We start from the raw sequence: 24,743 nt of genomic DNA, 5'->3' as shown, positions 1-24,743 counted from the left end.
GTGGTCAGCGGCAGGTAAGGGCCCTGGCGCCTCGGGGCGGGGGGGCGCTGTCACCCCGGCCCCGGCGCGCCCGGGGCTCACTGCCATCCAGCCTCGGGTCCAAGGAGAACCGAAGAGTGGATCCTGAGAGACTGTGCTCGCTCCCTTGTGGGGCAGGATCTGGGGCCCCGGGGTACAAATCTGGGCCTGGGTGACAGTGTGGAATGACCGCATGCCCCCCCCCCCCCCAGCCCCCATCCTCCTTCGAGAGCAAGGGCTGCGCAGCTCAGTCCTGGGAGAGGGTAAGCTCGGGGGAGGGGGCCCAGCAGCACCCGCGGAGTCCGCATCCCGGGCGCTGAGGTTATACAGGCTGAGAGGCCATCCGAGTGACCACTGACGGTCTGGCCCCCGGAAGTATAAATACATGGATCAGATTTCCAAACACAGCTTCCAGAGCAACTTTAGACTGATGGCTAAAACCCAACCCATGGATCTTAAGTTTTAAAAAAAATTTTAACGTTTATTCACCCTGGAGAGACAGAGACAGAACATGAGTGGGGGAGGGGCAGACACAGAACCGGAAGCAGGTTCCAGGCCTGGAGCTGTCAGCACAGAGCCCGATGCGGGTCTCAAACTCACAAACCGCGAGATCATGACCTGAGCCGAAGTCGGACGCTTAACCCACTGAGCCACCCAGGTGCCCCATGGATTTTAAATTTAAGGCGAACAGTTTTCAGCCCCGAGATGCCCACCTGAATCCTTTGTGAGATCTGATCCGCCCAGGAATGTGCCTGAGGTCAGGGTTATGTGCCCTTCTTCCCACGTCAGCCACAAAAGGCAAAAGGGAGACATTGGCAAAGCTTCCTGCAATCATAGGATTAAGAATTTCAATACTGATAGAATTTCTGATTTTTTTCCAAAATATATCATTACATTGATCAATTTTGTGCTACTATCTTTTTAAATGTTTATTTATTTCTGAGACAGAGCGTGAGCGGGGTGGGGCAGACAGAGAGGGAGACACAGAATCCGAAGCAGGCTCCAGGCTCCGAGCTGTCAGCACAGAGCCCGACGTGGGGCTCGAACTCACTGACCGTGAGATCATCAGCTGAGCCAAAGTCGGAAGCTCAACCCACTGAGCCCCCCAGGCGCCCCAATTTTGAGCTACTATTGATGTCACTGATAACTCTATTTTAACAAAGTCACAGGAACACAGACGTTAAATCTCAGTGTTCATACAGTTTTTACAATAGAGTGATACAGTAATCAAGTATAGAGACTTTGAAGCATAAAGATAGATTTGTCTAATTCTGAGGCAGGAGTGAATAGAAGTCCTGTTTCTTGGAAAACGAGAACAAGAAGTGATTGAACATATTTCAATCCTTCAGTGCTCAGATTTACTTTTTAAAATGGATAGTGATGGAAATCACGTCACTGTGGGTGGCTTTTATTCTTGGCAAAGCATTGAAGACAGCAATGGAACACTTTTTTTTTTTTAAGTTTATTTATTTTGAGAGAGAGAGAGAGCGTGTGAGTGAGCAGGTGAGTAAGGGGCGGGGGGAGGGGGGAGAGAGGGGGGAGAGAGAGAGAGAGAGAGAGAGAGAGAGAGAGAGGGAGAATCCCAAGCAGGCTCCACACTGTCAGTGAAGAGCCCAACGTGGAGCTGGATCCCATGAGTCACGAGATCATGACCTGAACCTAAATCAAGAGTCAGAGGGGCGCCTGGGTGGCGCAGTCGGTTGAGCGTCCGACTTCAGCCAGGTCGCGATCTCGCGGTCCGTGAGTTCGAGCCCCGCATCAGGCTCTGGGCTGATGGCTCGGAGCCTGGAGCCTGTTTCCGATTCTGTGTCTCCCTCTCTCTCTGCCCCTCCCCCGTTCATGCTCTGTCTCTCTCTGTCCCAAAAAAAAAAAAAAAAAAAAGAGTCAGATGCTTAACCAGCTGAGCCACCCAGGCGCACTTGTATTTTAAAATGTCACTATTTAGGGGGCGCCTGGGTGGCTCAGCCTGTTGCGTGTCTGACTTCGGCTCACATCGCGAACTCACGGTTCATGGGTTCAAGCCCCGCGTTGGACTCTGTGCTGACAGCTCGGAGCCTGGAGCCTGCTTCGGATTCTGTGTCTCCTTCTCTCTCTCTGCCCCTCCCCTGCTCATGCTCTGCCTCTCTCTCTCTCAAAAATAAATGTAAAGTTAAAAAAAAATTTTAAATGTCAGTATTTAGATTCTCCCTGAAATTTTATGCTTTGCAGCTGTTTATACTGAAAATTCTAGGTGGCAACTCGATGTGCACAGGGCTATGTACACCTTAAAAATTGCTTCGTGAGGTGTGCATGCAGGGACCGGAAACAGCCTCGGTGTATGGCTGGGAGGGGAGCTGTTGAGTCGTGGGACACGGCATCTTCTCCCATGCTAAGTGATGTCAACCTGTTTCCCACGGTGGTACCACCCGCCCCCACGCCCGGCGTGGCACTTGCTCCCCAGGGGGAACCCAGCAACCGGGCTTCATGCGACAGGGGGTTCCAGTGACAGGAGTTTCCGGTTTCTTACAGAGCGGTCCGTGTCCTCAGTACATTTCTCCTGTGGAAGTTTCGCTTGAGGCACATGCCACATTATTCTAGGTTTACAAACGAATAGGTGCATGATGTTCTATCAGCGAACGTATGATGGTTTACTTGCCGTCCTTGTATTCTCAACCCAGTTTTTAGTTACGCTGAAAAATACCATTTTACTGAGGTAGGATTAAGATATAAAAACTGTGAATATTGACTGTGACCTACCCGATGGGCCTGTAGCTAAGTGTACCCCCGTGAAACCACTGCCACTGTCAATCTGCTTCCGTATTTTTTAGGAAAGTGGCCTCTGAGTCCTGTCGCGATACTCTCATATGTGCGAATGCACGCAGAGAGACAGAATGCCTCCCTGACAAGTACAAATATTATTTTGAAAGTCATGTTCTTTCTTTACATATATATATTTTTAATTTTTTTAATGTTTATTTATTTTTGAGAGGGAGAGAGGAGCAGAGAGAGAGAGACATGGAGACAGAACTGGAAGCAGACTCCAGGCTGGGAGCTGTCAGCACAGAGCCCGACACGGGGCTTGAACTCCCGAACCGTGAGATCATGACCTGAGCTGCAGTCGGATGCTTAACCAACTGAGCCACCCAGGCGTCCCCATTTTCTTTCTTTATTTATCTTTTTATTTATTTTGAGAGAGAGAGAGAGAACACACACACAAGTACAAGCAGGGGAGGGGCAAAGAGAGGGAGACAGAGAGTCCCAAGCTCCCACGCAGGCTCCGCGCCTTCAACGCAGAGCCCGACGCGGGGCTCCATCTCACAAACCATGAGATGGCGACCTGAGCCGAAACCAGTCGTCAGATGCTTAACCGACTGAGCCACCTGGGCTCCCCTGAACACCATTTCCAAACTGTGAACACGTTCTTCCAATTTTATCCTTTAAAAAATTGCTTTTCCTTACAAAGTAGAAACTACCACTGGGTAGTTTGTAGCCAGGAGAATACGGGCAGCTTTAAGAAGGGATATGAAAACACTTTCCTCTTTCCCAGCAGTGAAGTATAACCCTTTCTCCCAGGCTTCCTGCGGGATTAAGTGAGTCAGAGCTGCAGCCTGTGGGCTTTCGTAACTGGGTCCTTGGCATCGTGACCCTTGCTGATACAGCAGGTGCTTGCTTGGGGAACTGGTTTTATATGTCACGCTCTTTAATAATACCCGAGCGGGTTGAAGTCCCAATTCCTGACCCTTGCCTCAAATCTACTAATTACTAATCGATGTGGTTTCTCTCTCCGGTTTTTCTAGAGAACATGTCCCATAGTTCATGGGACAAGCAAGCAGTTTGTAATTTGTAATCAGCCCCTTAAGCATGCTTTCTCCTGTTAGGAAAGATTCTCCTAGAGAGAACATTAGTTCATTGCAGTCTGATGATGGCGTTCTGTGTATGACTGATGTTTGTTCTTTTTTTTTTTTTTTTTAAGCTTCCTTTGGATTTAGAAACTTAAATGAAAGACTCAGTCTGTTCTTATAGAAATTATGACGTAAGAATTCTTGTTCTGGGCCGTTCTTTTTTGTTTTTTTAAGTTTATTTAATTTCGAGAGAGAGAACACACACACACACACACACACACACACACACACACACAACTTGAGAAGGAGCAGAAAGAGAGAGAGAGAATTCCAAGCATGCTCAGTGCAAAGCCTGACACAGGGCTTAGTCTCACGAACCGTGAGAACATGATCTGAACCCAAATCAAGAGTCGAACGCTCGACCGACGGAGCCGCCCAGGCGCCCCTGTTCTTTCTGGGCCATTCCTAAGAGAAATGCTGTGGTCTGTGTTTAGGAATGGTGTTACCAGCACGGCACGTGGGTAGTAAACGAGGCCACCAATTCAGTTCCATCGCTTTAGCTGGGGCACACTTAACGAAAAGACCTTTGAAAAGACCTTAGCCAAAAGAGAGCCTCATAAGCTGTGTCAGCCTCTAGAATGTTGGGGCTGTGTCTTTCGACGTGGGAAATCAGGTCCATGTTGGCACATAAACCCAGGAGGCCCCAGGGCAGGAAAAGGCCGATGTTCCCTCTGCGGAAACACAGGAAATCTCCCTCGGAATTCATGCCTGCGATTCTTTCAGCAGAGGCCGTTGGACCCCCTTCCGCACAGACGCACTTAAAATTGTCCAGGGGTTTTCGGGCTCCAGAGTTTCTGGAACAGCACAGGCTCTCATAGCACAGGCATTGGGTTTCGCGTTCCTTCTGGAGAGAGCATACCTGTTCCAAGGTAAAGGGGAGGGAGGCCGTGAGCCGCCGTCAGCTCTGGGGTGCCTTCACCCCCCGCCCCCCGACGTGTTGGGGAAGCCTCTCCCGAGGAGCCCGGGGCTCTGGGGGCCAAAGGAAGCTTGTTCTTCTCTGCTGCTTAGCGAGCTGAGGAGGTGAGGTGAGAAAGGCCAGTTCTGGTGCTGGGGAGGCAGCCACAAGAAGGCAGCTCCCTAAATAGCTGGCTAACAAGTTGGTTTGGTTTAGTTGATTGACGTTTCTGTTTGGGCAATAGCTTCTTTTAGAACACTTTTAATTTTTCTAGAACAGCTGTAGTTCCCTCGAATTGAGAGGAAAGCACAGAGATTTCCCTGCCCCCCCCGCCCCCCTCCATGCATGATCTCCCCTCTTGTCTATGTCCCCCCAAAGTGGGACGCTCCTTACAGTCAGGAAGCCTGCCGGACACATCCTCCTCCCCCAAAGTCTGTCGTCGATGACCTTGCGGGACCATCTTTCTTTTTTTCTTTTTTAATTTTTTGTAACGTTTATTTATTTATTTTTAAAAGAGAGAGGGAAGGAGGGAGACACAGAATCCGAAACAGGCTCCAGGCTCCGAGCTGCCAGCACAGAGCGTGACGCAGGGCTCGAAACCACAAACCGTGAGATCACGACCTGAGCCAAAGTACGATGCTTCACCGACTGGGCCACCCAGGCATCCCCCTAACACCTAACTTTTCTGGAGCACTAGGAGGAGGACATCCCAGCAAGCAGAAGGAAATAAAACTCACTTGCAAAATGACCCGTTTGTGCAAGAGACGGGGAGATCCAAGGGCCCGGACATGAGGCAGCCGTGTGGGGCCGAGTCTCCTGAGCGCCCCGGGTCCCCATCAAACAAGATTACGAATGCCTCTGGGGACACAGAGCTCTGTTCCAGTGCCAAGCAAGTCGTGAGGAAACGGGCACATCAGAACATTCATTTTCCTCAAGTATAGGGAGCACTAGTCTTCTGTTAAAAGCAGTGTGCAGATTTCACGTGCACGTTTAACATAAACACTAACATAATTTGAAAGATAACTGGGCTGCAATGCCTGGGGGGCCAATCAGTTAAGGTCAGACTTTGGCTCAGCTTGTGATCTCACAGTTCGTGAGTTCCAGCCCGCACCAGGCTCTGCTGTCAGCACAGAGCTCGCTTCGCTTCCAATCTTCTCTCTGACCCTCCCCGGCTCATCATACTCTCTCTCCCCCTCTCAAAAATAAATAAGCATTTTTAAAAACGTTAAAACATGCAAATTTCACACGCATGTATAAAATAAACGCTAACAGGCGCCTGGGTAGCTCAGTCGGTTGAGCGTCCAACTTCAGTTCAGGTCATGATCTCACGGTTCGTGAGTTTGAGCCCCGCGTCGGGCTCTGTGCTGACAGCTCAGAGCCTGGAACCTGCTTCGGATTCTGTGTCTCCCTCTTTCTCTCCTCCTCCCCTGCTCGCTCTCTGTCTCTCTCAAAATTAAACAAACCTTAAAAACATTTTTTTTTAATCAAGATAAGAGGGGCACTTGTGTGACTCATTCAGTTAGGCGTCTGAGTTTGGCTCAGGTCGTGATCTCACAGTTCATGAGTTCGAGCCCTGCATCGAGCTCTGTGCTGACAGCTCAGAGCCCGGAGCCTGCTTCAGATTCTGTGTCTCCCTCCCTCTCTCTCTTTGCCCCTCCCCTGCTCACACTCTGCCTCTCTCTCTCTCTCAAAACTATAGAAATATTAAAAAGTAATAAAATAAAATAAACACTAATATAACTTTGAAGGTAATTGGGCAGAGGCACCTGGGTGGCTCAGTCAGTTGAGTGTCTGACTCTTGATTTGGGCTCAGGTCATGATCCCAGGGTCGTGGAGTCGGGCCCTGCGTCAGACTCGACGCTGAGTGTAGAAACCGCTTGGGATTTTCTCTCTCTCCCTCTCCTCCCTGCCTCCACTCATGCTCTCTCTCAAAAAAAAAAAAAAAATTACACGTAATCGGCTGTGAATCAGCTCCCCCCAGGGAGTGCATTGGCTCACCTGCCACGTAAGAAGCAAAAGCCTGCTTGTGCTATGACCTGGACGCAGGAGGCTCCAGACTTGCAGAAAGTTGTCCTCCAGGATAGAGGTCAAGGATGATGAGGTCCAAGTTCCGAGAGAGCACAAATTACGTGGGGAGAGCCTAACCAGCCTGCACCCATGTTGATATCACCTGTCCACACCTCCCCAGGTAACAGCCCGTGGCCAGAAAACTTATCAGGCTCTCCAGCCTCTGCACGTTTCTCTCTAGGTCAAGGTGTTCCAACCAGCATGGTTTTGCAAACAGTTTGAAAAGCCTTAGAGAGGGCACGTCTGTCCAGTTGGCATAACCCCATCTGTCCCCAGGGTCACATACTGAGACCACTTGCAGGCTGTGGTGGCTGCCTGGCCCCGCGAGGCATTTGGGTTCTGTGAGGGTGTGGCCAGCAGGATTTGGGGACTCTGGTCCCATCATCCTGATGACTTGGCTTCAGACTTGTACGTGAGGTGAAGTTTCCCCTGGTCATTTTGCTGCCGTCTCGTTCCCTCCGGCCTCACTTGACGGGCCCGGGACCAGACCCTAGTCGGTGACCCTAGCCTTGAACGTAGAGCCCTGTCTCTGACCCACGAGCTTCTCTGGCTGTGGGCTTCTTGAGTCTCCTGTCCCTTCATTGTCCTTTTGTGTGTCCTGCCTGTGTGTTCCTTTGTACCCGACCTCGTCTGTCGGGACCGCCTCTTGGCTGGCCCCGCGCACGCCTTGCCATGCCCTGCCCCTCTGATGCCACATGGAGCTGCCATCTGGACGGGCTCCCTTGTAGCTAGATCTTGCCTCACTCAAGACTTGGGAATCCTACTGGCCTCTTACGAAAGGCCAGTAAGAAACTAGGCTGCGTTCGACCAGTTTCGGGTTCAACGGTTCGGCCCAGGTCACGATCTCATGGTTTGTGAGTTCAAGCCCCACACTGGGCTCAGTGCGGACAGTGTGGATTCTCTCTCTCTCTCTCTTTCTCTGCCCTGCCCCTGCTCTCTCTGTCTTTCAGAATATAAATAAACTAAAAAACTAAGTAAATAAATAAAAGAAATACAAATTCCCAGACCAGTCCTGGTGAATCTGAAACTCTGAGTGGAGCCCAGCAATCTGACCTTTAATACACCCCAAATTTCAGATTATATGTTAAACTCCAAGAACCCCGGCTGCAACACATGCCACTGGCTGTGTGAGAACGACCTGGAGAAGTGCACAGTCCCCGAGAGGGAGCCCAGGGTCTCACTGGCAGGATGGCAGGAAGAAGGCAGGAATTAAGGTTAGCGTATGCAGCTCAGGAATGACCCTCAGCAGCCTGACCACAGGCAGGCTTTGCAGTGTAGGTGAGAGTGCATCCCAGAGAGGGGCAAGCTTTGCGATATAGACGAGAGTGCATCCCAGAGAGGAACAGCCTTTGCGGTGTAGACAGGAGTGCGTCCCAGAGAGGGACAGGCTTTGCGGTGTAAACAGGAGTGTATCCCAGAGAGGGGCAGGCTTTGCGGTGTAGACAGGAGTGCGTCCCAGAGGGGGGCAGGCCTTGCAGTGTAGACAGGAGTGCATCCCGGGGGGGGGCAGGCTTTGCGGTGTAGACAGGCGTGCGTCCCAGAGAGGGGCAGGCCTTGCGGTGTAGACAGGAGTGAGTCCCAGAGAGGGGCAGGCCTTGTGGTGTAGACAGGAGTGCATCCCAGAGGGGGGCAGGCTTTGCGGTGTAGACGAGAGTGCGTCCCAGAGGGGGGCAGGCCTTGCGGTGTAGACAGGAGTGCGTCCCAGAGAAGGGCAGGCTTTGCGGTGTAGACAGGAGTGCGTCCCAGAGAGGGGCAAGCTTTGCGATATAGACGAGAGTGCGTCCCAGAGAGGAATAGGCTTTGAGGTGTAGACAAGAGTGCGTCCCAGAGGGGGACAGGCCTTGTGGTGTCGACAGGAGTGCATCCCAGAGAGGGGCAGGCCTTACGGTGTAGACAGGAGTGTGTCCCAGAGAGGGGCGACTCATTACCTCGACTCGTTGCCTGGCCCAGCTTGATGAGAGTAGGATGACGTGGCCTCTCTGACTTCCCAGCCCCATGGTCCCCAGGAGCCCTCTCCCTTTCTCTGGTCCTGAGTGCCTCTGCATCTGGCAGGACTGTGGGCACAGGCTGACCATCACTCTGCCAGGATTTGTAAAAGAACCATGTGAAAGAGGACTGGCTTTTCCTTATCAATTTTTTTTTTTTTTTTAAAGAGAGAGAGGGAGCATGTGCACAAGTTGGGGAGAGGGGCGGGGCGGGGGTGGGGAGAGAAAGACACAGAAACCGAAGCAGGCTCCAGGCTCCAGGCTCCGAGCTGTCAGCACAGAGCCCGATATGGGGCTCAAACCACAATCCGTGAGACCATGTACCTGAGCCGAAGTCAGGCACTTAACCGACTAAGCCACCCAGACGCCCTTGTGATTGTGTTTTTTAAAAGAAAGATGTGGGGAAAAATTGTATATCCTTTTTAAACTTAAAAACAGAGATCACCACAAATACCAGGAAGTAAATATCATTCCTATGTTAGGAGCAGTTAAGAGGCATTTGGGGAACAGATTAAAGAGGTCAGAGGGAAAAACAATATTGAGGAGTAGTCGAGAGAGGAAACCCTGGAGATCCGCCGCGTGACCCCTGCACCCCTAACATCCGCCACGTGACCCCTGCACCCCTAGCATCTGCCACGTGACCCCTGCACCCCTAGCATCTACCGTGTGACCCCTGCACCCCTAGTAATGTGGTTTGGGGTGATCAGTCCTCTAGTACTTGGGATCAGAGAGAGAGAGAGAGAGAGACCCTGCAAAGGGTGTTCGTGTTAGTCTTAGTTCAGACTGCCTTAAAATACTAGACACCGGGGTCTTCAACAACACACATGGCTTCTCGGAGCTCTGGCACCTGGAAGTCAAGGTCACGGTACAGGCGGGTAGATTTCCTTCCGAGGCATCATCCTGGGTCATAGGCAGCTGCCATAGCTCTGTGCTCATGACCACCTCTTTGTGGGTACACAGAGCAAGCTCTCTGGTGCCCCTTCTTATAAGGACACTAATCCTACCCGATTAGTACCACCCTATGGCCTCCTGTAACCATAATCCCATCCTTAGAGGCCCCGTCTCCAAATATGTTGGGGGTTAGCGATTCAACGTGAATTTGGGGAGGACGCAGTTGTCCCCAGCAGTGTTAATGCAGGGTGTGCTTTGGGTGCTTAGCACTGATGGTCTAGACAGCTTTCTTAATACACCTGACTCTTCGTTTGACATTGTGAGCCTGTCTGATTGCCTTAGTTTGCTTCATTGTAAGATTGGGGAAACTTCACGGTGCAGTGTCTCAAGGATGCCACTTGGAAGCTTGGCATTTGCTGAGAGCAGGACGGAGCTCAGCCACATACAGATGGGATGTCTGCTCTGAGCCGGGTACAGCATCTCACTGCACAGAATCCCAAAGCAGAAAAGACAGGAACGAGTCAACTCATGTATTTTGCAAACACATCACATTTACAAATGCCCGACACTGTGCTCAGTGCCTTACAAGTGTTCATTGACTTAAGTCTCTAACAGGTGGACGCTGTCATTAATGCCCTCACTGGTGAGGAAACTGAGGCACGGGGAGCGGGTCTGAGAACTGGTGAGTGGCGGTGCTGGGACAGCATCCCGGGGAAGCTCCCCTCAGGTGCCTCACTAAACTGCTCTGCTCCCATGGGAAGGATGCCCACACTTCACACGGCTGGTGTGTGCAAAGCTGCACATCAGGGTCAGGTGTTGCTGCATCCAAGGGCAGGGAGCGGGGGAGGTAAGGAGGGGTCAGGCTCAGGATATGAGGAGAATGTGTACGAGTGAGCAGGCAACCTCTTCCTGTCTCCAGAAGTTTCTTAACAGATAACCTCTTCCAGTCTCCAGAAGGTTCTAAGCAGGCAACCTTTTCCAGTCTCCAGAAGGTTCCAAGCAGGCAACCTTCTCCATTCTCTGGAAGGTTCCTTCCTGTGGCCCAGTGGCATAGGGACTTGCTACAACCCCAGGAGGGCACACACTGATACCCCATTGGAGAAGCTGTCAGCTCTCCGCAGGTGAATCTGTAACAGAAGCCCACGGGGACCAGGAGGTGCCTCTGCCCATCACTGGGCACTGCCATTGTGCTTTGGCTTTCCTCTCTTTCTGGGTGACTTTTTCCAGGAGCATCAGAGGAGCCTTGGAAGAACTGGCTTACTCTTGGGAGTTTGGCATTTTAAATGGCAGCTGATAGCAGATTAACCGGTGGGGCAGAAAGGCCACCCACCCCCACGCGCCTCATTTTACGTGGAACGCGAAGCTGAAAGGCGTATAGCGGGGCAGTAGTAAATCAGGTTGTGTTCTATTTATTTTTTATTTATTTTTTATTTTTTTAACGTTTATTTTTGAGACAGAGAGAGACAGAGCGTGAATGGGGGAGGGTCAGAGAGAGAGGGAGACACAGAATCTGAAACAGGCTCCAGGTTCTGAGCTGTCAGCACAGAGCCCGACGCGGGGCTCGAACTCACGGACCGCGAGATCATGACCTGAGCTGAAGTCGGACGTTTAACCGACTGAGCCACCCAGGTGCCCCCAGGTCGTGTTTTAAATGAGCCTGGGGAAGGGTCACACTGAGCGGCAGACCCTGCAGGAGATGTTGTAAGATCAGGTCATGCTTTCGAACCCAAGTCCTTGTGTTTGTACCGGTGCACGTCCAGCTGCTTAAGTGAAGCCCAGGTTCAGTCCTCGTCAGCTGCGTCCCTCTGGGGGTCACCGATACAGATGTCCCGAAGGAGAACAAGACAGCTATCAAAGCCTGAGTTCCTGTCACCCCAAAACCTCCTTACATCCCTGTGGGAGCCCCTCTGTCTTGGCTTGGGCTCTTGCCACTGGGAAAGGATAGCGTCCAGTGTGCTGGAACAGGTTGACTTTGTAATTGGCCTCTGTGTTCTTCGTAAAATTTAAGCACATATGACAGCCAGGCATCTGGTTGTTGAGTTTTATGATCATACTCTTAACAGTGTTTTGTTTTGCTTTGCTTTGCTGCCTTCTCCTCCCCCCAGTTTTTTGTCTTTTTTTTTTTAATTTTTTTAGAGAGAGAGAGAGGCAGAGAGAGAGGGAGACAGGATCTGAAGCGAGCTCCGCGCGGACAGCAACGAGCCCGACGCAGGGCTCGAACTCAACGAACCCAAGTCAGACACTCCACCGACTGAGCCACCCGGGCGCCCCACCTCCCCCCAATTTAATAGTAAATTTGAGGAGACAGGCCTCCAGCACATAGAATTTTCTGCTTTGGAACTTCTTCCTCCCCCACCCGCCCCCAACATTTTGTTGAGAAACTGCCTTCCACCCTCAGTTCTTGACAATATCGCTGTAACTTGAACATGAGGAGCTCTCTGTGGGAAGGAACCCATCCTGCATTAAGTGAGATAGCGAAGGCCAGCATGGATCAGTCAGTTCTGGGGGGAAAGCCACTGGACACGCAAGGCAGAGACTTGGGCACCCCCTTCTTTATTCGGGCGGAAAATGGGTAGTGACTATACTAGCACGTCCGGTTAAGTACCGGCTTGCATGAGGGCAGGGTGCTTACTTACTCCCAGTAATGGGGGAAAATGCCACCCTGTCCCAGAGCCGGCTGCTCCCTTTTACAGCATCTAATTCAGTGTTTCAAATATGTCACCAAGTATTGCATTAAAAGAACAGAAAAGTGACATTACTAGCTTTTGTGTTCTTTCTGGTTTATATTGTAAGAGTAATTCAAATACTTGTCTGGCGGTTTATTTGTGTGTGCTTACCCTGGTGCCGGTAGAGTGTGGGTGGAGACAGAGACCGGAAAGGAGCGAGCGTCAGATGGACCGGGGTCCCGGGCCCATCTGCCTTCTCCTGGAGACCCCACCCCTCAGCCTGGGTGACTGGGAAGGGGAGTGTGTAAGTGTCATCAAGGATACACAGGGCATGGGAACAAATAACATGAGGTCACTTTAGTATTGTTAGAAGTCGGCTTTCTGTACTGAGGCTTTTTTTAAAAATGTTTTATTGATTTTTGAGAGAGAGAGAGACAGACCACAAGTGGGGAGGGGCAGAGAGAGAGAGGGAGACACAGAATCCGAAGCAGGGTCCAGGCTCTGAGCTGTCAGCACAGAGCCCGACGCAGGACTCGAACCCAGCAGCCGTGAGATCATGACCTGAGCCGAAGTGGGACGCTCTACTGACTTGAGCCCCCCAGGCGCCCCTGGGTATGGAAGTTTTCAGTGGAATGTCCTCACATCTTGCAGCCTTTTTGTTGTATTGCATTAATCTCGCTGTCAGAACAAAGATGATTTTTGCCCCGGAGCTGAAGGAATCCAAGCTTACAGTGTTATTAGCTGGTGTGGCTGTGTGTGCTGGGGCACTTGTGAGGGTGGGCACTTCATCAGCCCTACAGATGCCCCATCATAGTCCAGGGGGCCCGGAGTCTCCTGAACTCGGGTGACGCCAGTGTCCCCGAGTATCCCCCAATTCACACACATGCTGTTAATTCCTTCCCAGATAGTAGGTGGGAGCAAATACTGTCATAGAGGAGATGGCTCTAAAAAGTTGTTTTGGAGACAGCTGGGTGGCTCAGTCGGTTAAGCATCCACTTCAGCTCAGGTCACGATCTCATGGTTTGTGAGTTTGAGCCCCGCGTAGGGCTCCGCACTGACAGTCAGAACCTGAAGTCTGCTTTGGATTCTGTGTCTCCCTCTCTCTCTCCCCCTCCCCCGCTCACGCTCTGTCTCCCTCTGTTTCTCTCAAAAGTAAATCAACACTTAGAAAACTAAAAAAGAAATCAGAGGAAAGACGTATGCTTTTTGAAAGGTGTATATGCTCCATTGCTTGGGAAATTTTAGGAAAGAGAGGTCGGCTTTAAATATAAAAGCATTCTGCCCAGCAGATATAAAAGAGGCAAATGAAATTCTTTGGAGGAATCCACACTGTTATTCTTTTCCCATGGTAAATAATCCCCTGTGGTGGGGGACATTATGAAAATCTTGGACATTCAAACTAGGGCATTTTCTTAGTTGTTTTTTTTTTTTTTTTTTAAGCCATGCTTTTTTTTTTTTTTTTTAGCTATCATCTTCAACTTAAAATCTTCAGTTTTTAAGATACATTATAATTTTGAATAACTGAAAGTCTAGTTTTTAGTGATCTCACTTGTGCTAACTGACCTCCTAGGATTCAACTCAGCATATCCATGGATTAACTACAAGTGTAGCTCTTTCCCCCGCTCTTACGGGTTTGATCTACTGGACGCTCTTTCAGCTCTGTTGTTTACTAGTGTTGCAGATGTTACGACTGTGTCGTCCAGTACAGTCATGCGTCAGGAATTCACGAGCTGCCGTTGCCCTTGATAAGCATGACCAGACAGAGGACTGCACATTCACCTGCTGGTTCGTGTGTTTGGCCCTTCCCAAGCTTGACCGAAGGGAGAGTGCAAACGTCCCTAATTAATGTGATTTGTTTCCATTTTTGCAGCCATGCAATGATGGACCTGCTGGTTGAACTTTGCCTTCAGAACCACCTGAATCCATCCCACCATGCCCTGGAGATCCGGTCTTCGGAAACCCAACAGCCTTTGAGTTTTAAGCCAAACACTTTAGTTGGGACCCTGAATGTGCACACTGTGTTTCTCAAAGAGAAAGTTCCCGAAGAGAAGGTTAAGCCTGGCCCACCTAAAGCACCTGAGGTCAGTAGGACAAGCGGACCCTTTGTCACCTGAGGACATATGCAGACACCTGTGGCCCAGGGGTTGAGGAGGGGGCTGGTGGGGCCCCTCTTATCTAAGTAACACCTGCAGACAGCTGTTGTTGGAACGCCTACTAACAACGCTGGGCAAAGTGAGGCCCTAACTGGGCTTCTTTTCAAAGATGGAAGTAAACTGAGCTTAATAACATTCACGGTTGTAACTTTGCTCCTTCGGATGTTATAGAAGAGGAATCAGTCTAGACCAGAGCCATCCACTGGAACTTTCTGCACAGATGGGAATGGTCTGTAATCCTGCATGTTCCAAGGAGGCCGCCCCTGGCGCGTGTAGCTAGTTATTAAGCAGGTGCGATGCAACTTGTGTGATTGAGAAACTGAGCTCTTAATTGTATTTAGTTATAATTCTTTTACATTGGAATAACCACAAGGATCCAGTGGCTACCATGTTGAATTAGATAGAACCGCTCTAGAAAATCCTAGGTCTTTCAGTCCAAGGAAGCTATGGCAATACAGGGAAGATTTGAACTTCTCCTAGACAGAGGAAAAACAGGAGTTTTCCCTTTTGAGAAACTGACATCCGAAATTTGTACTCAATGCACTTGGGGAATATCTCATACACAGATTTATTTCAGGCTTTTGGTTATTGGTTAAAATGAACTCCAGCTGCTTATGGTACTTCTTAATAAAGCTTTGCTGTGAATCTTTTAACGCCATTGGAAAGCTTTTAGGTGCTTGGAATATCTACTAAATGTTTCTGCTTTTAAACATGGCAGTTTGGCCAGCAGTTCATCTTCTGTACGTTTTTAGGTTTGGGTGATTAATAAATTATAATTGGTGCCATCGACACTCTGGAAAGGGGCATGGGATCCAACTAACTATTCAGCACACACTTAGTGGGTCTTCTCTTCAGGGAGTTCGGACAATGTCGAGTCAGTAAAGGCCAAGAAAAAGTTGCCTTTATGAACCTTTGGCATATTAAAATTTTTTTGACCGGTCCGTTTATCAGTAGACATTTAGAATCAGGTGTAGTCAAACCGATTGGTTTTTTCCCTGATTATAATGGCTCTCATTATATGTTTATTACATGTATATGTCTGTTGTATGCCTCATATATTTTCAGCTTAAATATGTGTATGTAGTATATGTACACAAAAATATGTATATACACAGACATGTATACATACCGTATATAGTTATAGAGATATTAATATATTTATGTGGGTCTTTGGCTATTTGAACAAAAATTTGATATCTTGGGGTTTTTTTTAGGATTTTTCTTGAAATTGAATTATTCGTGATACTTTCAAACAATTTTCATGTAGACAATATGTGCAGGTGCCTTGTGTTCAGGTCTGTTGGGATCCTTGAAAGATGGTAGTTAGGCGTAGGTGTTAAATTATAAATCAGGATCCCTCCCAATGTCCATTCCCTTGTGTTGTTAGCAGTTTGTTCCTTAGTGAGCGAGTCTATGGTCAGTGGTTTATTCCAGGTGCATATTGTTCACTACTGAGTCTGCCATTTCCGCCCATGACCCACTCAGTTTCGGGAGAAGGGCTCGGGCTGCCCCAGATCTTGCCGTACTCATTCTAGAACACCAATAGGGGTTGGAGCCTTGTGCAAACACGCCCTTATAGAATACTTTCGTCCGGTATGTTCTTCCAGAAATCCGTGCGCTTGGTAGTGAATTACCTGCGAACGCAAAAGGCCGTGGTGCGTGTGAGCCCCGAGGTGCCGCTCCAGAACATTCTCCCGGTCATCTGTGCAAAGTGTGAGGTCAGCCCAGAGCACGTGGTCCTCCTCAGGGACAACATCGCCGGGGAGGAGCTGGAGCTGTCCAAGTCCCTCAACGAGCTGGGGATCAAGGAACTCTACGCGTGGGACAATAAACGAGGTGAGGCCGCCCTGCGTCTTTGATGCCCGCTGGGGGAAAGCCCGGGCGGGAATCACCGTGCCTGGATTTTCAGGCCACTCAAGCTTCGTCCAGAGTTGAAGTGGGCAGAAAGTAAATTTGGTCTGTTCCTGTTCCCCTCGATTGTAATGATGCATCCCCCCCCCATCCTGAGCCTGTCCTGCTCATTCCCTGTCTCCCTCGAGCTTCCTTGACGTGAATAAAAACAGGCCCTGGACCGGAACTACTCACAAAGCCTGCATGAACCAGTGTCTCGGATTTCTTTTTCAGTACCTGCCCCAAGTCTCAAACATTGCTCATTGTCAGAACCAGCTGACAATTCAGCTTTTTCTGAAACTGCCCGAATGAATTATAGTTCAGGAGATCAGTCCTCGAGAACCACCCACAGAGCCACGTGGGGCTTCCTCAGCATTGATGCCAGAGACACCTACTGCTCGTGTGAATTTGGTACTTGACCTGACGGCCCAGAGCCTCTGGGGGAGTGGCCACTCTCGAGACCACTCGCTGTTGGCACAGAGGCTGATAGGTGTATAAGCAGATTTCCCTGATTGACACAAAGGGCTGACCATATTGAAACAGCTGTCAGACCAAAATAAATCAATGAATGAGCAAGTGAAAAAAAAAAATACATAGCCCTTGACTTTAGAACTTACTAAAACGAACTTCATATAAGTGCCTTTTAATGAGGCTCATTTGATCTGTTGCCTTGTATTTATTCCACAGATACCGAGTGGGTAGGGTTTTTAAAGTATAAACCTATCCTGTTTTTTCGTGTGTTTCTAGCGTCCTTCAGATTCTTCCGGGAAAATCTGTTTCTCTTATTACTGACGTCATTGCAAAATCAGTGATCATCATGGAATCTCTCTCCTCTGCCAAATCTCCCACAGGTTCTGGACTCCAGGTCTCATTTGCCATTCGAGGAAGGGTTTTAGCTCAGTCACATATAAAATGCATAGACTATTTATTCCTGCAAAAAAAAAAAAAAAAAAAAAAGAGAGAGAGAGAGAGTGCTCTGACATTTGAGAGCAATGCATCTTGTGTTTTATGCCGCATCTCTCAAAAACTCAGACAAGATTATTCCCAGCATCTGCTCCGAGGGTTGGATATAGTGGGCGTGTCTGTCAGGCTCTTATCAGCCCTGTTTAAATTTGGTTTCTGTGCCTCTTTGGAAATAGAGCTTTCATTTGGTAAGACAAGAAAAAAAAAAAGGAGAAAAGGAAAGAAAAGAAAGAAAAACTGTCCCCACAAATAGGTGAAAGCAAAAAGCTTGCACAAACACGCGTTTCTCTTCTAGGTCAGTCATCAGCTCTATCTGATGGGACCCCAGCAGCGTCCCCAGAAAATAAAGGAGTAACAGCCGGCACGGGCATGGTGGGTGACCGGCCCCTGCCCGGGACACGGTGTCTCTTTCATCTGGACCGTACGGTGCCATGTGCTATGCCGGCTGTGCAGTATTTGATTATCATCCCGCCAAACGCCTTTATCCCTACTGGCAGTCAAGTATTTGGGAAGAAGGGAGAACATTCCGGAAGATGTCTGCGGGGAGCCCTCTCTCTAGGCCCCTCTTGCATTACATCCCCTCCCCAGCCAGCAGCTGCTCCAGAGCGGGCAGGGCCAAGGCCGGAGGCGGGGCCAAGGCCGGAGGCGGGGCCAAGGCCGGAGGCGGGGCCTTGCTAGGCAGAGGCCCAACTCTTCTGGAATTCCCGGGTTTGGCAGCCTGGAGAAGCAGAAGGCTTTGCTGCCACCTGCTTCCATGGGAGCTCTTAGCAGCCCGGCAGCTGCGGGCTGGAGGAGATCAGGGGCTGGGGACTTGGCCCCTCTCCTGCAGGGGCGCAAACAGCACCCCCCTTCCCTCCCCCGCCCGGGGCCTGCAGGGGGCGGGGGCCGAGGCTGTACTCAGGGGCTGGTGCAGACTAGCGAGGCTTGCCCTCACTTTCTCCTTGCCTGCTTTTTCCAGTTCTTCTGACCAAAACTCAGTCGGAGCCTTCCCTGAGCTGTCAAGGTACAGTGAACCTGCAGGCCTGCTCCCACCCCAGCTGGACTTTGCATGGCTCTGGGCTAGGACGATGCATGCAAGTGCACTGGCGTAGAGGAGCTGAGGGAACGCAGGCTTGCCGCGCCGGGCCTCCGGGGGCACGTCTGTCAGCTGCTACGCGGCTTCGGTTTGGCGTCTTGACACCCTGGTTGCCTAAGAGAAGAATGTCCCTTGTGTGGGGGTTCGCTCTGTGGGTCCACCCGCTACGCAGTGAAGGAGGCCGTTCCAGAAGATGGGTCCTTCTGGAATACACAGTTTCAGGGCAGAGCAGAAGTAGCACTTGCAGAAGATGCCCCATTTTCCTTTTCACCCGTGCCCACCGGTGCCCACGAGGTCCATCCTGTCTGCTGCAGAATTTGGGGCAGTGTAGATCGTGAAGTCTAATCTTTTCTGTCGTAGAAGCGTATATACACGATCATTCTGGCTTTTGGATTTCTTCTGACATTTATCGTAAACCTTACGTATGCTCACATACACCTATATTTACACGTACATGCACGCGTATACATGGATACATATAGTCACATTGGAATTTTATTTAAATGTTTTTATTTACCTATTTTTGAGAGAGAGAACACAAGCAGAGCAGGGGCAGAGAGAGGGCGAGACACAGAATCGGAAGCAGGCTCCAGGCCCTGAGCTGCCAGCACAGAGTCCAACGCGGGGGCTGGAACCCATAAACCACGAGATCATGACCTGAGCCGAAGTCGGATGCTTAACCGACTGGGCCACCCAGGCACCCCTGTATGTTGGAATTTATGTGACCTCTTTGAACTCTCCACACACACACACATACACACACACACACCCAAGTTCATTCAAGTCCCGGTGAGTGTTTGTCTTTTATGTACAAAAGTTTAATGAAACAGATCTTGGTGTTGGTCTGGAAACACAGCCCGTGGGTGTGGGCTCTGACACTGCGGTGGCCCAGGCCACCCTGCACACTCCTTGTCTGCTGAGGTTTACTCCGTCCTACCGTGCAGACAAGTCCGGCCGACAGAAGGATCCGCCCCCGAGAAGCACGGTGAATGGCCGTTGTTTGGGGCAGGAACCTCCTGTCTGTGAAGGCTTCCTCAGTTCACCCGGGTCTGATCTGGGGCAATAGGCAGATGGAGGTCAGCAGGGCTCCGATCGGCGCTGTGCACACAGGCTCATGACGGGCTGCGCATCTGCAGGATGCAGGCCTACGTCTCCTCTCGTGCTTGCTCGCTCGCTCGCGCCTGTGCCCTGGCCACTGAACGGCCCTGACCTTCCATTTTCCTCGTCCGGAAGAGTGAGTGGTTTGGATGAGCTGGTTATTTCAGGGCCCCTGCAGCCCCATTCCATCCCCCCGTGCCGCTCCGTTCATCTTTGTTGTTCTCTGAATCCCGTTAATGTTTCGGCGCAGTTGTGTGCACGCTTACAGATTGAGCACGTCCTCCTCGAAACTTTGATTCGTGTTTAACTTCTAGTAAATCAGCGTAAACCGGACGAAAACAGGTTCCGGGCTCAAATTGTGTGTTTGGAACCAGAGAGTGTATGTGTTCTCCCAGCCGGGCTGTGTGTCCGTGGCCAGGTGCTGGCTGTGACATGTGGCGGCCACCTGCTGACACTTGGGCTGACGGGAACACGGAGGGACACCCAGTGCTCTGGCTCCCTCCTGCATTGTCTGCCGGGGCCCAGAGGCCTCACAGAAGGCGCCTCTCAGTACAGAGTCGCCAATCCCTCGCCCCCGCACCTAAGGCCATCCGCCTGGGGGCCCTGCTGCCTCCAGACAGCCACCGCCTGCGGCCACACAAGAGAGTGCCTCTCAGATCACCGCGGGCAGCTCTGGCGGCTGGGCCGCCCCTCGGCCATCCAGTCTTGCGGACTTGGTGACCAACCTCTACTGCTATTCAGGGAAAGAAAAAAGAGGCTTGATTGCGCTACAGTTTCCTGATCAGTCTGTCATTTCCGTGGTTGGTGTAATACCCGGTGTGCCAGTGACACATTCCCTCGTTCTCCTGCCGAGTTCTATGATACCACACATTTACTACCTCGGCCTCATGTGGCCCTCAATGCTAGACACACGATCGATTATAAATACACCTGTCGACGCCTACTGTTGTTCACCTGGGTGTAGTTTTACCACAGCTCAACCTTTGTAGCTCGGTGCCTGGTGCGGCGGGTTTCAGTGCGATCAGCCGTGAGATCTGTGCACACGCGCGTGTGTGTGTGTGTGGATGCATGCCTCGCGATGGGAGTCGCTCGCTCACTGATCTGGATCGGAGGGCACCTGTGGCTTGGCTGGAGTCGCCTGCACGTAACCGAGGGCCTGGGCCTCGGCACTAAACCCTGGGCCTTTGCCGCTCCCAGAAGAATTTAAGGAATGAGGGTGCTTGGGTTTTACTTTGCTGGGGAGGCAGCATTAGCGTTCATGCGTTTGCTACTAACGTACCGGCTCTCGTGTGTGTGCTCTCATCGGAGGATGAAATTTTAGGCCAGCAGATAAAGAAGCTCCCTGCTGTTTACCTTGTTTGGGTTGATGTTCTGAGAGCAGACTGTGTGATCCCAGTCCAGATTTTCCTACCCGTGGATTGGCGGTCAGGCTGTCTAGCAGCTGGCAGTGGGCCAGGAAGTTCATGTTTCTGTCCCTCAGGAACACCCCAATGTCCCCCTCTCTTGGCATCTCTGGGTGCCTTGGAAGAGAAGAACCGGATGAGTTCATGACAGAGGGTGGCAAAGCGGTGTGCCCTCGGCGCTCCTGACCCCCGTTCTGCTGGTTCTCAACCACAGCCCGGCAGCAGAAGCACCGGGGGTTAGCGGGGAGTGAATGCGGGGCGCTGGGCCCCACCCCAGAGGCAGGGGTCTGGAACTGGCCCAAGTCCTCAGTGACGCCATGATGCCGTCAGCTGCCCGACAAGTCTGGGCTTCGACGTCCCCGTCTGGGGGCTCCTGGAGAATGTCATCGGGAAGGAAGACCTTCGGGTTGAGGTCGTAGAAAGCAGATCTGGAAACATGAATCCTGGCAGGTCACATAGGGTTATGTCAGCTACCACCTGGGTAAACCATCGCAGCCAGTCCATGTTCTGGAAACTAGTGGCCTTTTTTAAGCCAGAAAGCTATTGATTTATTTTATTTAGTGAGTGTTTGTACCTCACTCATAATTCCAAAAGAGGATGTTTGACACAGATGGCCCCATCCTAGTCACCAGTCACGTGTGGCCCTTAGGCACGTGGAGTGTGGCCAGTCTGAGCTGAGATGTGTGCTGTGACCCGCACACTCAGCACCAAACTGAATTAAAAAAAATTTGTTTATGTATGTTTATTCTTGAGCAAGAGACAGAGTGTGAGCAGGAGAGGGGAGAGAGAGAGAGAGAGAGAGAGAGAGAGAGAGACAGAATCTGAGGCAGGCTCCAGGCTCTGAGCTGTCAGCACAGAGCCCAACGTGGGGCTTGAACCCACAAACCGTGAGATCATGATCTGAGCCAAAGTTGGGCACTTAACCAACTTAGTCACCCACATGCCCCACCACCAAAATGAATTTAAAACTTCTCATTAATGGGGACCCTGGGTGTCTCAGTGGGCTAACAGTCTGACTTTGGCTCAGGTCATGATCTCACGGTTCCTAAGCTCGAGCCCCACATTGGGCTGTCAGCTCAGAGCCCTCTTCAGATCCTGTGGCCCCCTCTCTCTCTGCCCCTACCCTGCCCTCTCTTTCTCTCAAAAAACAAGTTCATTAATAATTTCTCTCTCAATTATCTAATGGCATGATAATATTTTAGAAATATTAGATTACACAAATACATTATTAACATCACACCTGGTTGTTTTTGACGCAGCCTCTAGAGAATGTAAAACAGCGTGTGTGATTTACTTCATTTTTCTAGTGGATGGTTCCACCCTAGAACTGCTTGATTGATTTGTTTTTATCATTCATGCACAGGGTTCAATCCCACCCAGAGGAAAATGCCACCCAACTCACTGAAAATTGTGAGAACCTTTAGTGATTTCATAAATGGGACTTGGAGGCTTTGAGGTGGCTTGAAATGCTTTTTTTTTATTAAAAATTTGTTTCCATTTATTTATTTTTGTGAGACTGAGCACAAGCAGGGGAGGGGCGGAGAGAGAGAGGGAGACACAGAATCCGAAGCAGGCTGCAGGCTCTGAGCTGTCAGCACAGAGCCCAACGCGGGGCTCGAACCCATGAACCGTGAGATCATGACCTGAGCCGAAGTCAGACAATTAACTGACTGAGCCACCGAGACACCCCTCAAAATGCTTTGAAAGAAATAGCTGCTGGTTTGTCCTATAAAAACCAAAATAAAGTTTAAGGGTGGAGGACTCATTTATCGAGATGTTCAAAGTGTGGTGTTTAATCTCATTCCATAGACTGATAATAACGATACTTTTCTTTTCTCCGCAGAAACCTTTAGAAAATCATCGCTTGGCAACGATGAGACAGATAAAGAGAAGAAAAAATTTCTGGGATTTTTCAAAGTTAATAAAAGAAGCAGTAGTAAGGTAATGGGCTGAATACACGTATGATTCTGCATTACGTAAAAATAGTTGCGTGGGATGTTTGTACTCACCCTATCTTGGAATTTTTCTAAATATTTGTAGGAATATTAATTTCTTCAGGTGAAAGGGAACTTATTCATATGCAGGAAAGTGACTGACATACATCCAGACTTGATTCCTAAAGCAGGGTGATAATGTTGTGTTCGCCAGTGGGACCCAAAGCCACGAGCCCTGCTCTGCAGGCTCGTGCACGGCACCTGGTGTCGAAAAGGTATATTTTGCTAATCCCTAGTATTTGCTCCTTCCTAGTAAGTGAGACTAAAAAGACAAAAGCGGTCCGGCCACTGGCGGGCTCTGATTCCATATTTGCACCCGGTTCCAGGCAGAGTGGGAGGGCAGCCTTTTGCTGGTGAGAAACCCCTGTGCCCACTGCCCGGACCTGTGCATCTCATTTCCCCGGTTCAGGAGGCCGAGGGAGGGGACGGTTCAGACCGCTTTGCTGATGAGGATGGGAAGCAGGAAATAACGGTGCTCGGGGTCTGGGCTTCGATCCGGGCTGCACAGCCCGCAGCACCCCCGGCCCGCGGTGGTTTCTGGTTCAGAGGAGGGAGGGGCAGCGAGCTCCAGGGTGAAAGCCAAGGTCAAGTGTGGCTCAGGAGCTTGGCCTCCCGCAGGTGTCTGTTGCCTTTGGCAGTGACCCACACGCACCGGCTCATTTTCCTCCTCGTGTGTCCTGATGCTTTGATTTTGGTTTTGTGAGTCTCTTTTTTGTTACTGGTTACATGCCCTTTCCCTGATGTTGCCAGGTGTCCTTTGAAAATCAGTGTTCGTCGTACTTCTCTCAAGATCCTTGGTGCTTTCCTTCTCTCTATCCCATATTCCCTCCCAGCCCCTCCTCCCCCTTCCCCCTTCTCCTTTCTCTCCTCTCCCCCCTCCTCACCCCCTCTTCCTTCCTCTCCCATCACCTCCCCCCTTTCTCTTCCCTCCCCTCCTCTCTTCTCCTTTTTTTTTTTTTTTTCTGGTCAGGTCAGGATTACTTGAAATTACAGATTCCGACTTTTGCATTTGAATTTACCTTCACTCTATAAATGTGGGGCTTCTGGGTTCCTGAAATTTGGGAGATCACATTTTCCAAGACTGCGTTCCTCGCTGTCCTCCTTGATCCTGATGGAACCAAGTCATGGTAAAACCTACCATTTCCTCACACGGGGATCTCAAGAGTCCTCTGGAGTCTTACTCCTTTGGAGGGAAGGAACGGCCAGCAAAGCCAGTAAAAAAAAACCAAGAAACGCTTTTGTTTTTAGCAAAATAAGGTCACCTGTGGCGTGGGGGTGGGAGGCTGCCTGGCTTACGCCACCGCCGGGGACCCTGGGAAAATGCCAAGGCTGCGGGACTCTTTCTGTCCTGGCGTCTTGGCGCTGTCCCCGTCAGGCTGCGCTTAGTGTCCCTTCTTCTGCACCTCCTCTCTCCCTTACTTTGTTTTATTTTGCCCTCGACTTCTCTTACCGGAGTATCTGTGGTTTGTGGCCCCAGCCTCTCCAGGCCTTGTTCCTCTTCATTTCCTGGATTGAGAGGCTGTGCTAAATGCAGCTTAGTTTCGTCTTCTGGAAGCCTGCCGAGGGGTAGTATCCAGCCCATTGCACAGTCGAGGAAGCACAAGCTGCAGGCCCCTGAGCTGACCACGGTCCAAGTCCGCACCGGCCTGTCCTTCCAGTGCCCTGGCTCTTCCTCCCTTACTCCCACTGTACTTGGTTCACACTTTTCTTCATGAATCCTAGGAGGGTTGGGTGAAATCATTACTTTTTTAAAGTTTTTTTAAT

At 50.5% G+C, this 24,743-nt stretch overlaps 1 protein-coding gene across 1 annotated transcript in view; it reads left to right on the top strand.

Moving 5' to 3' along the window:
• Positions 1 to 24,743, top strand: part of COBL (cordon-bleu WH2 repeat protein) — a gene marked incomplete at its 3' end in the record, with an annotated part of 182,830 nt that overhangs the window by 20,721 nt on the left and 137,366 nt on the right. The window contains exons 3-6 of the mRNA XM_040455085.1: positions 14,274 to 14,484; positions 16,164 to 16,392; positions 18,368 to 18,412; positions 22,829 to 22,926. Of these exons, the coding sequence (XP_040311019.1) occupies positions 14,274 to 14,484; positions 16,164 to 16,392; positions 18,368 to 18,412; positions 22,829 to 22,926 (583 nt within the window). The remainder of the gene's footprint in view (positions 1 to 14,273; positions 14,485 to 16,163; positions 16,393 to 18,367; positions 18,413 to 22,828; positions 22,927 to 24,743) is intronic.

This window comes from Herpailurus yagouaroundi, unplaced genomic scaffold, assembly GCF_014898765.1.
Source record: "Herpailurus yagouaroundi ecotype Mexico unplaced genomic scaffold, PumYag 214, whole genome shotgun sequence".
Taxonomy (NCBI): domain Eukaryota; kingdom Metazoa; phylum Chordata; class Mammalia; order Carnivora; family Felidae; genus Herpailurus; species Herpailurus yagouaroundi.
The sequence above is the reverse complement of the archived record's forward strand: the minus strand, read 5'-3'. Positions and strand labels throughout refer to the sequence as shown.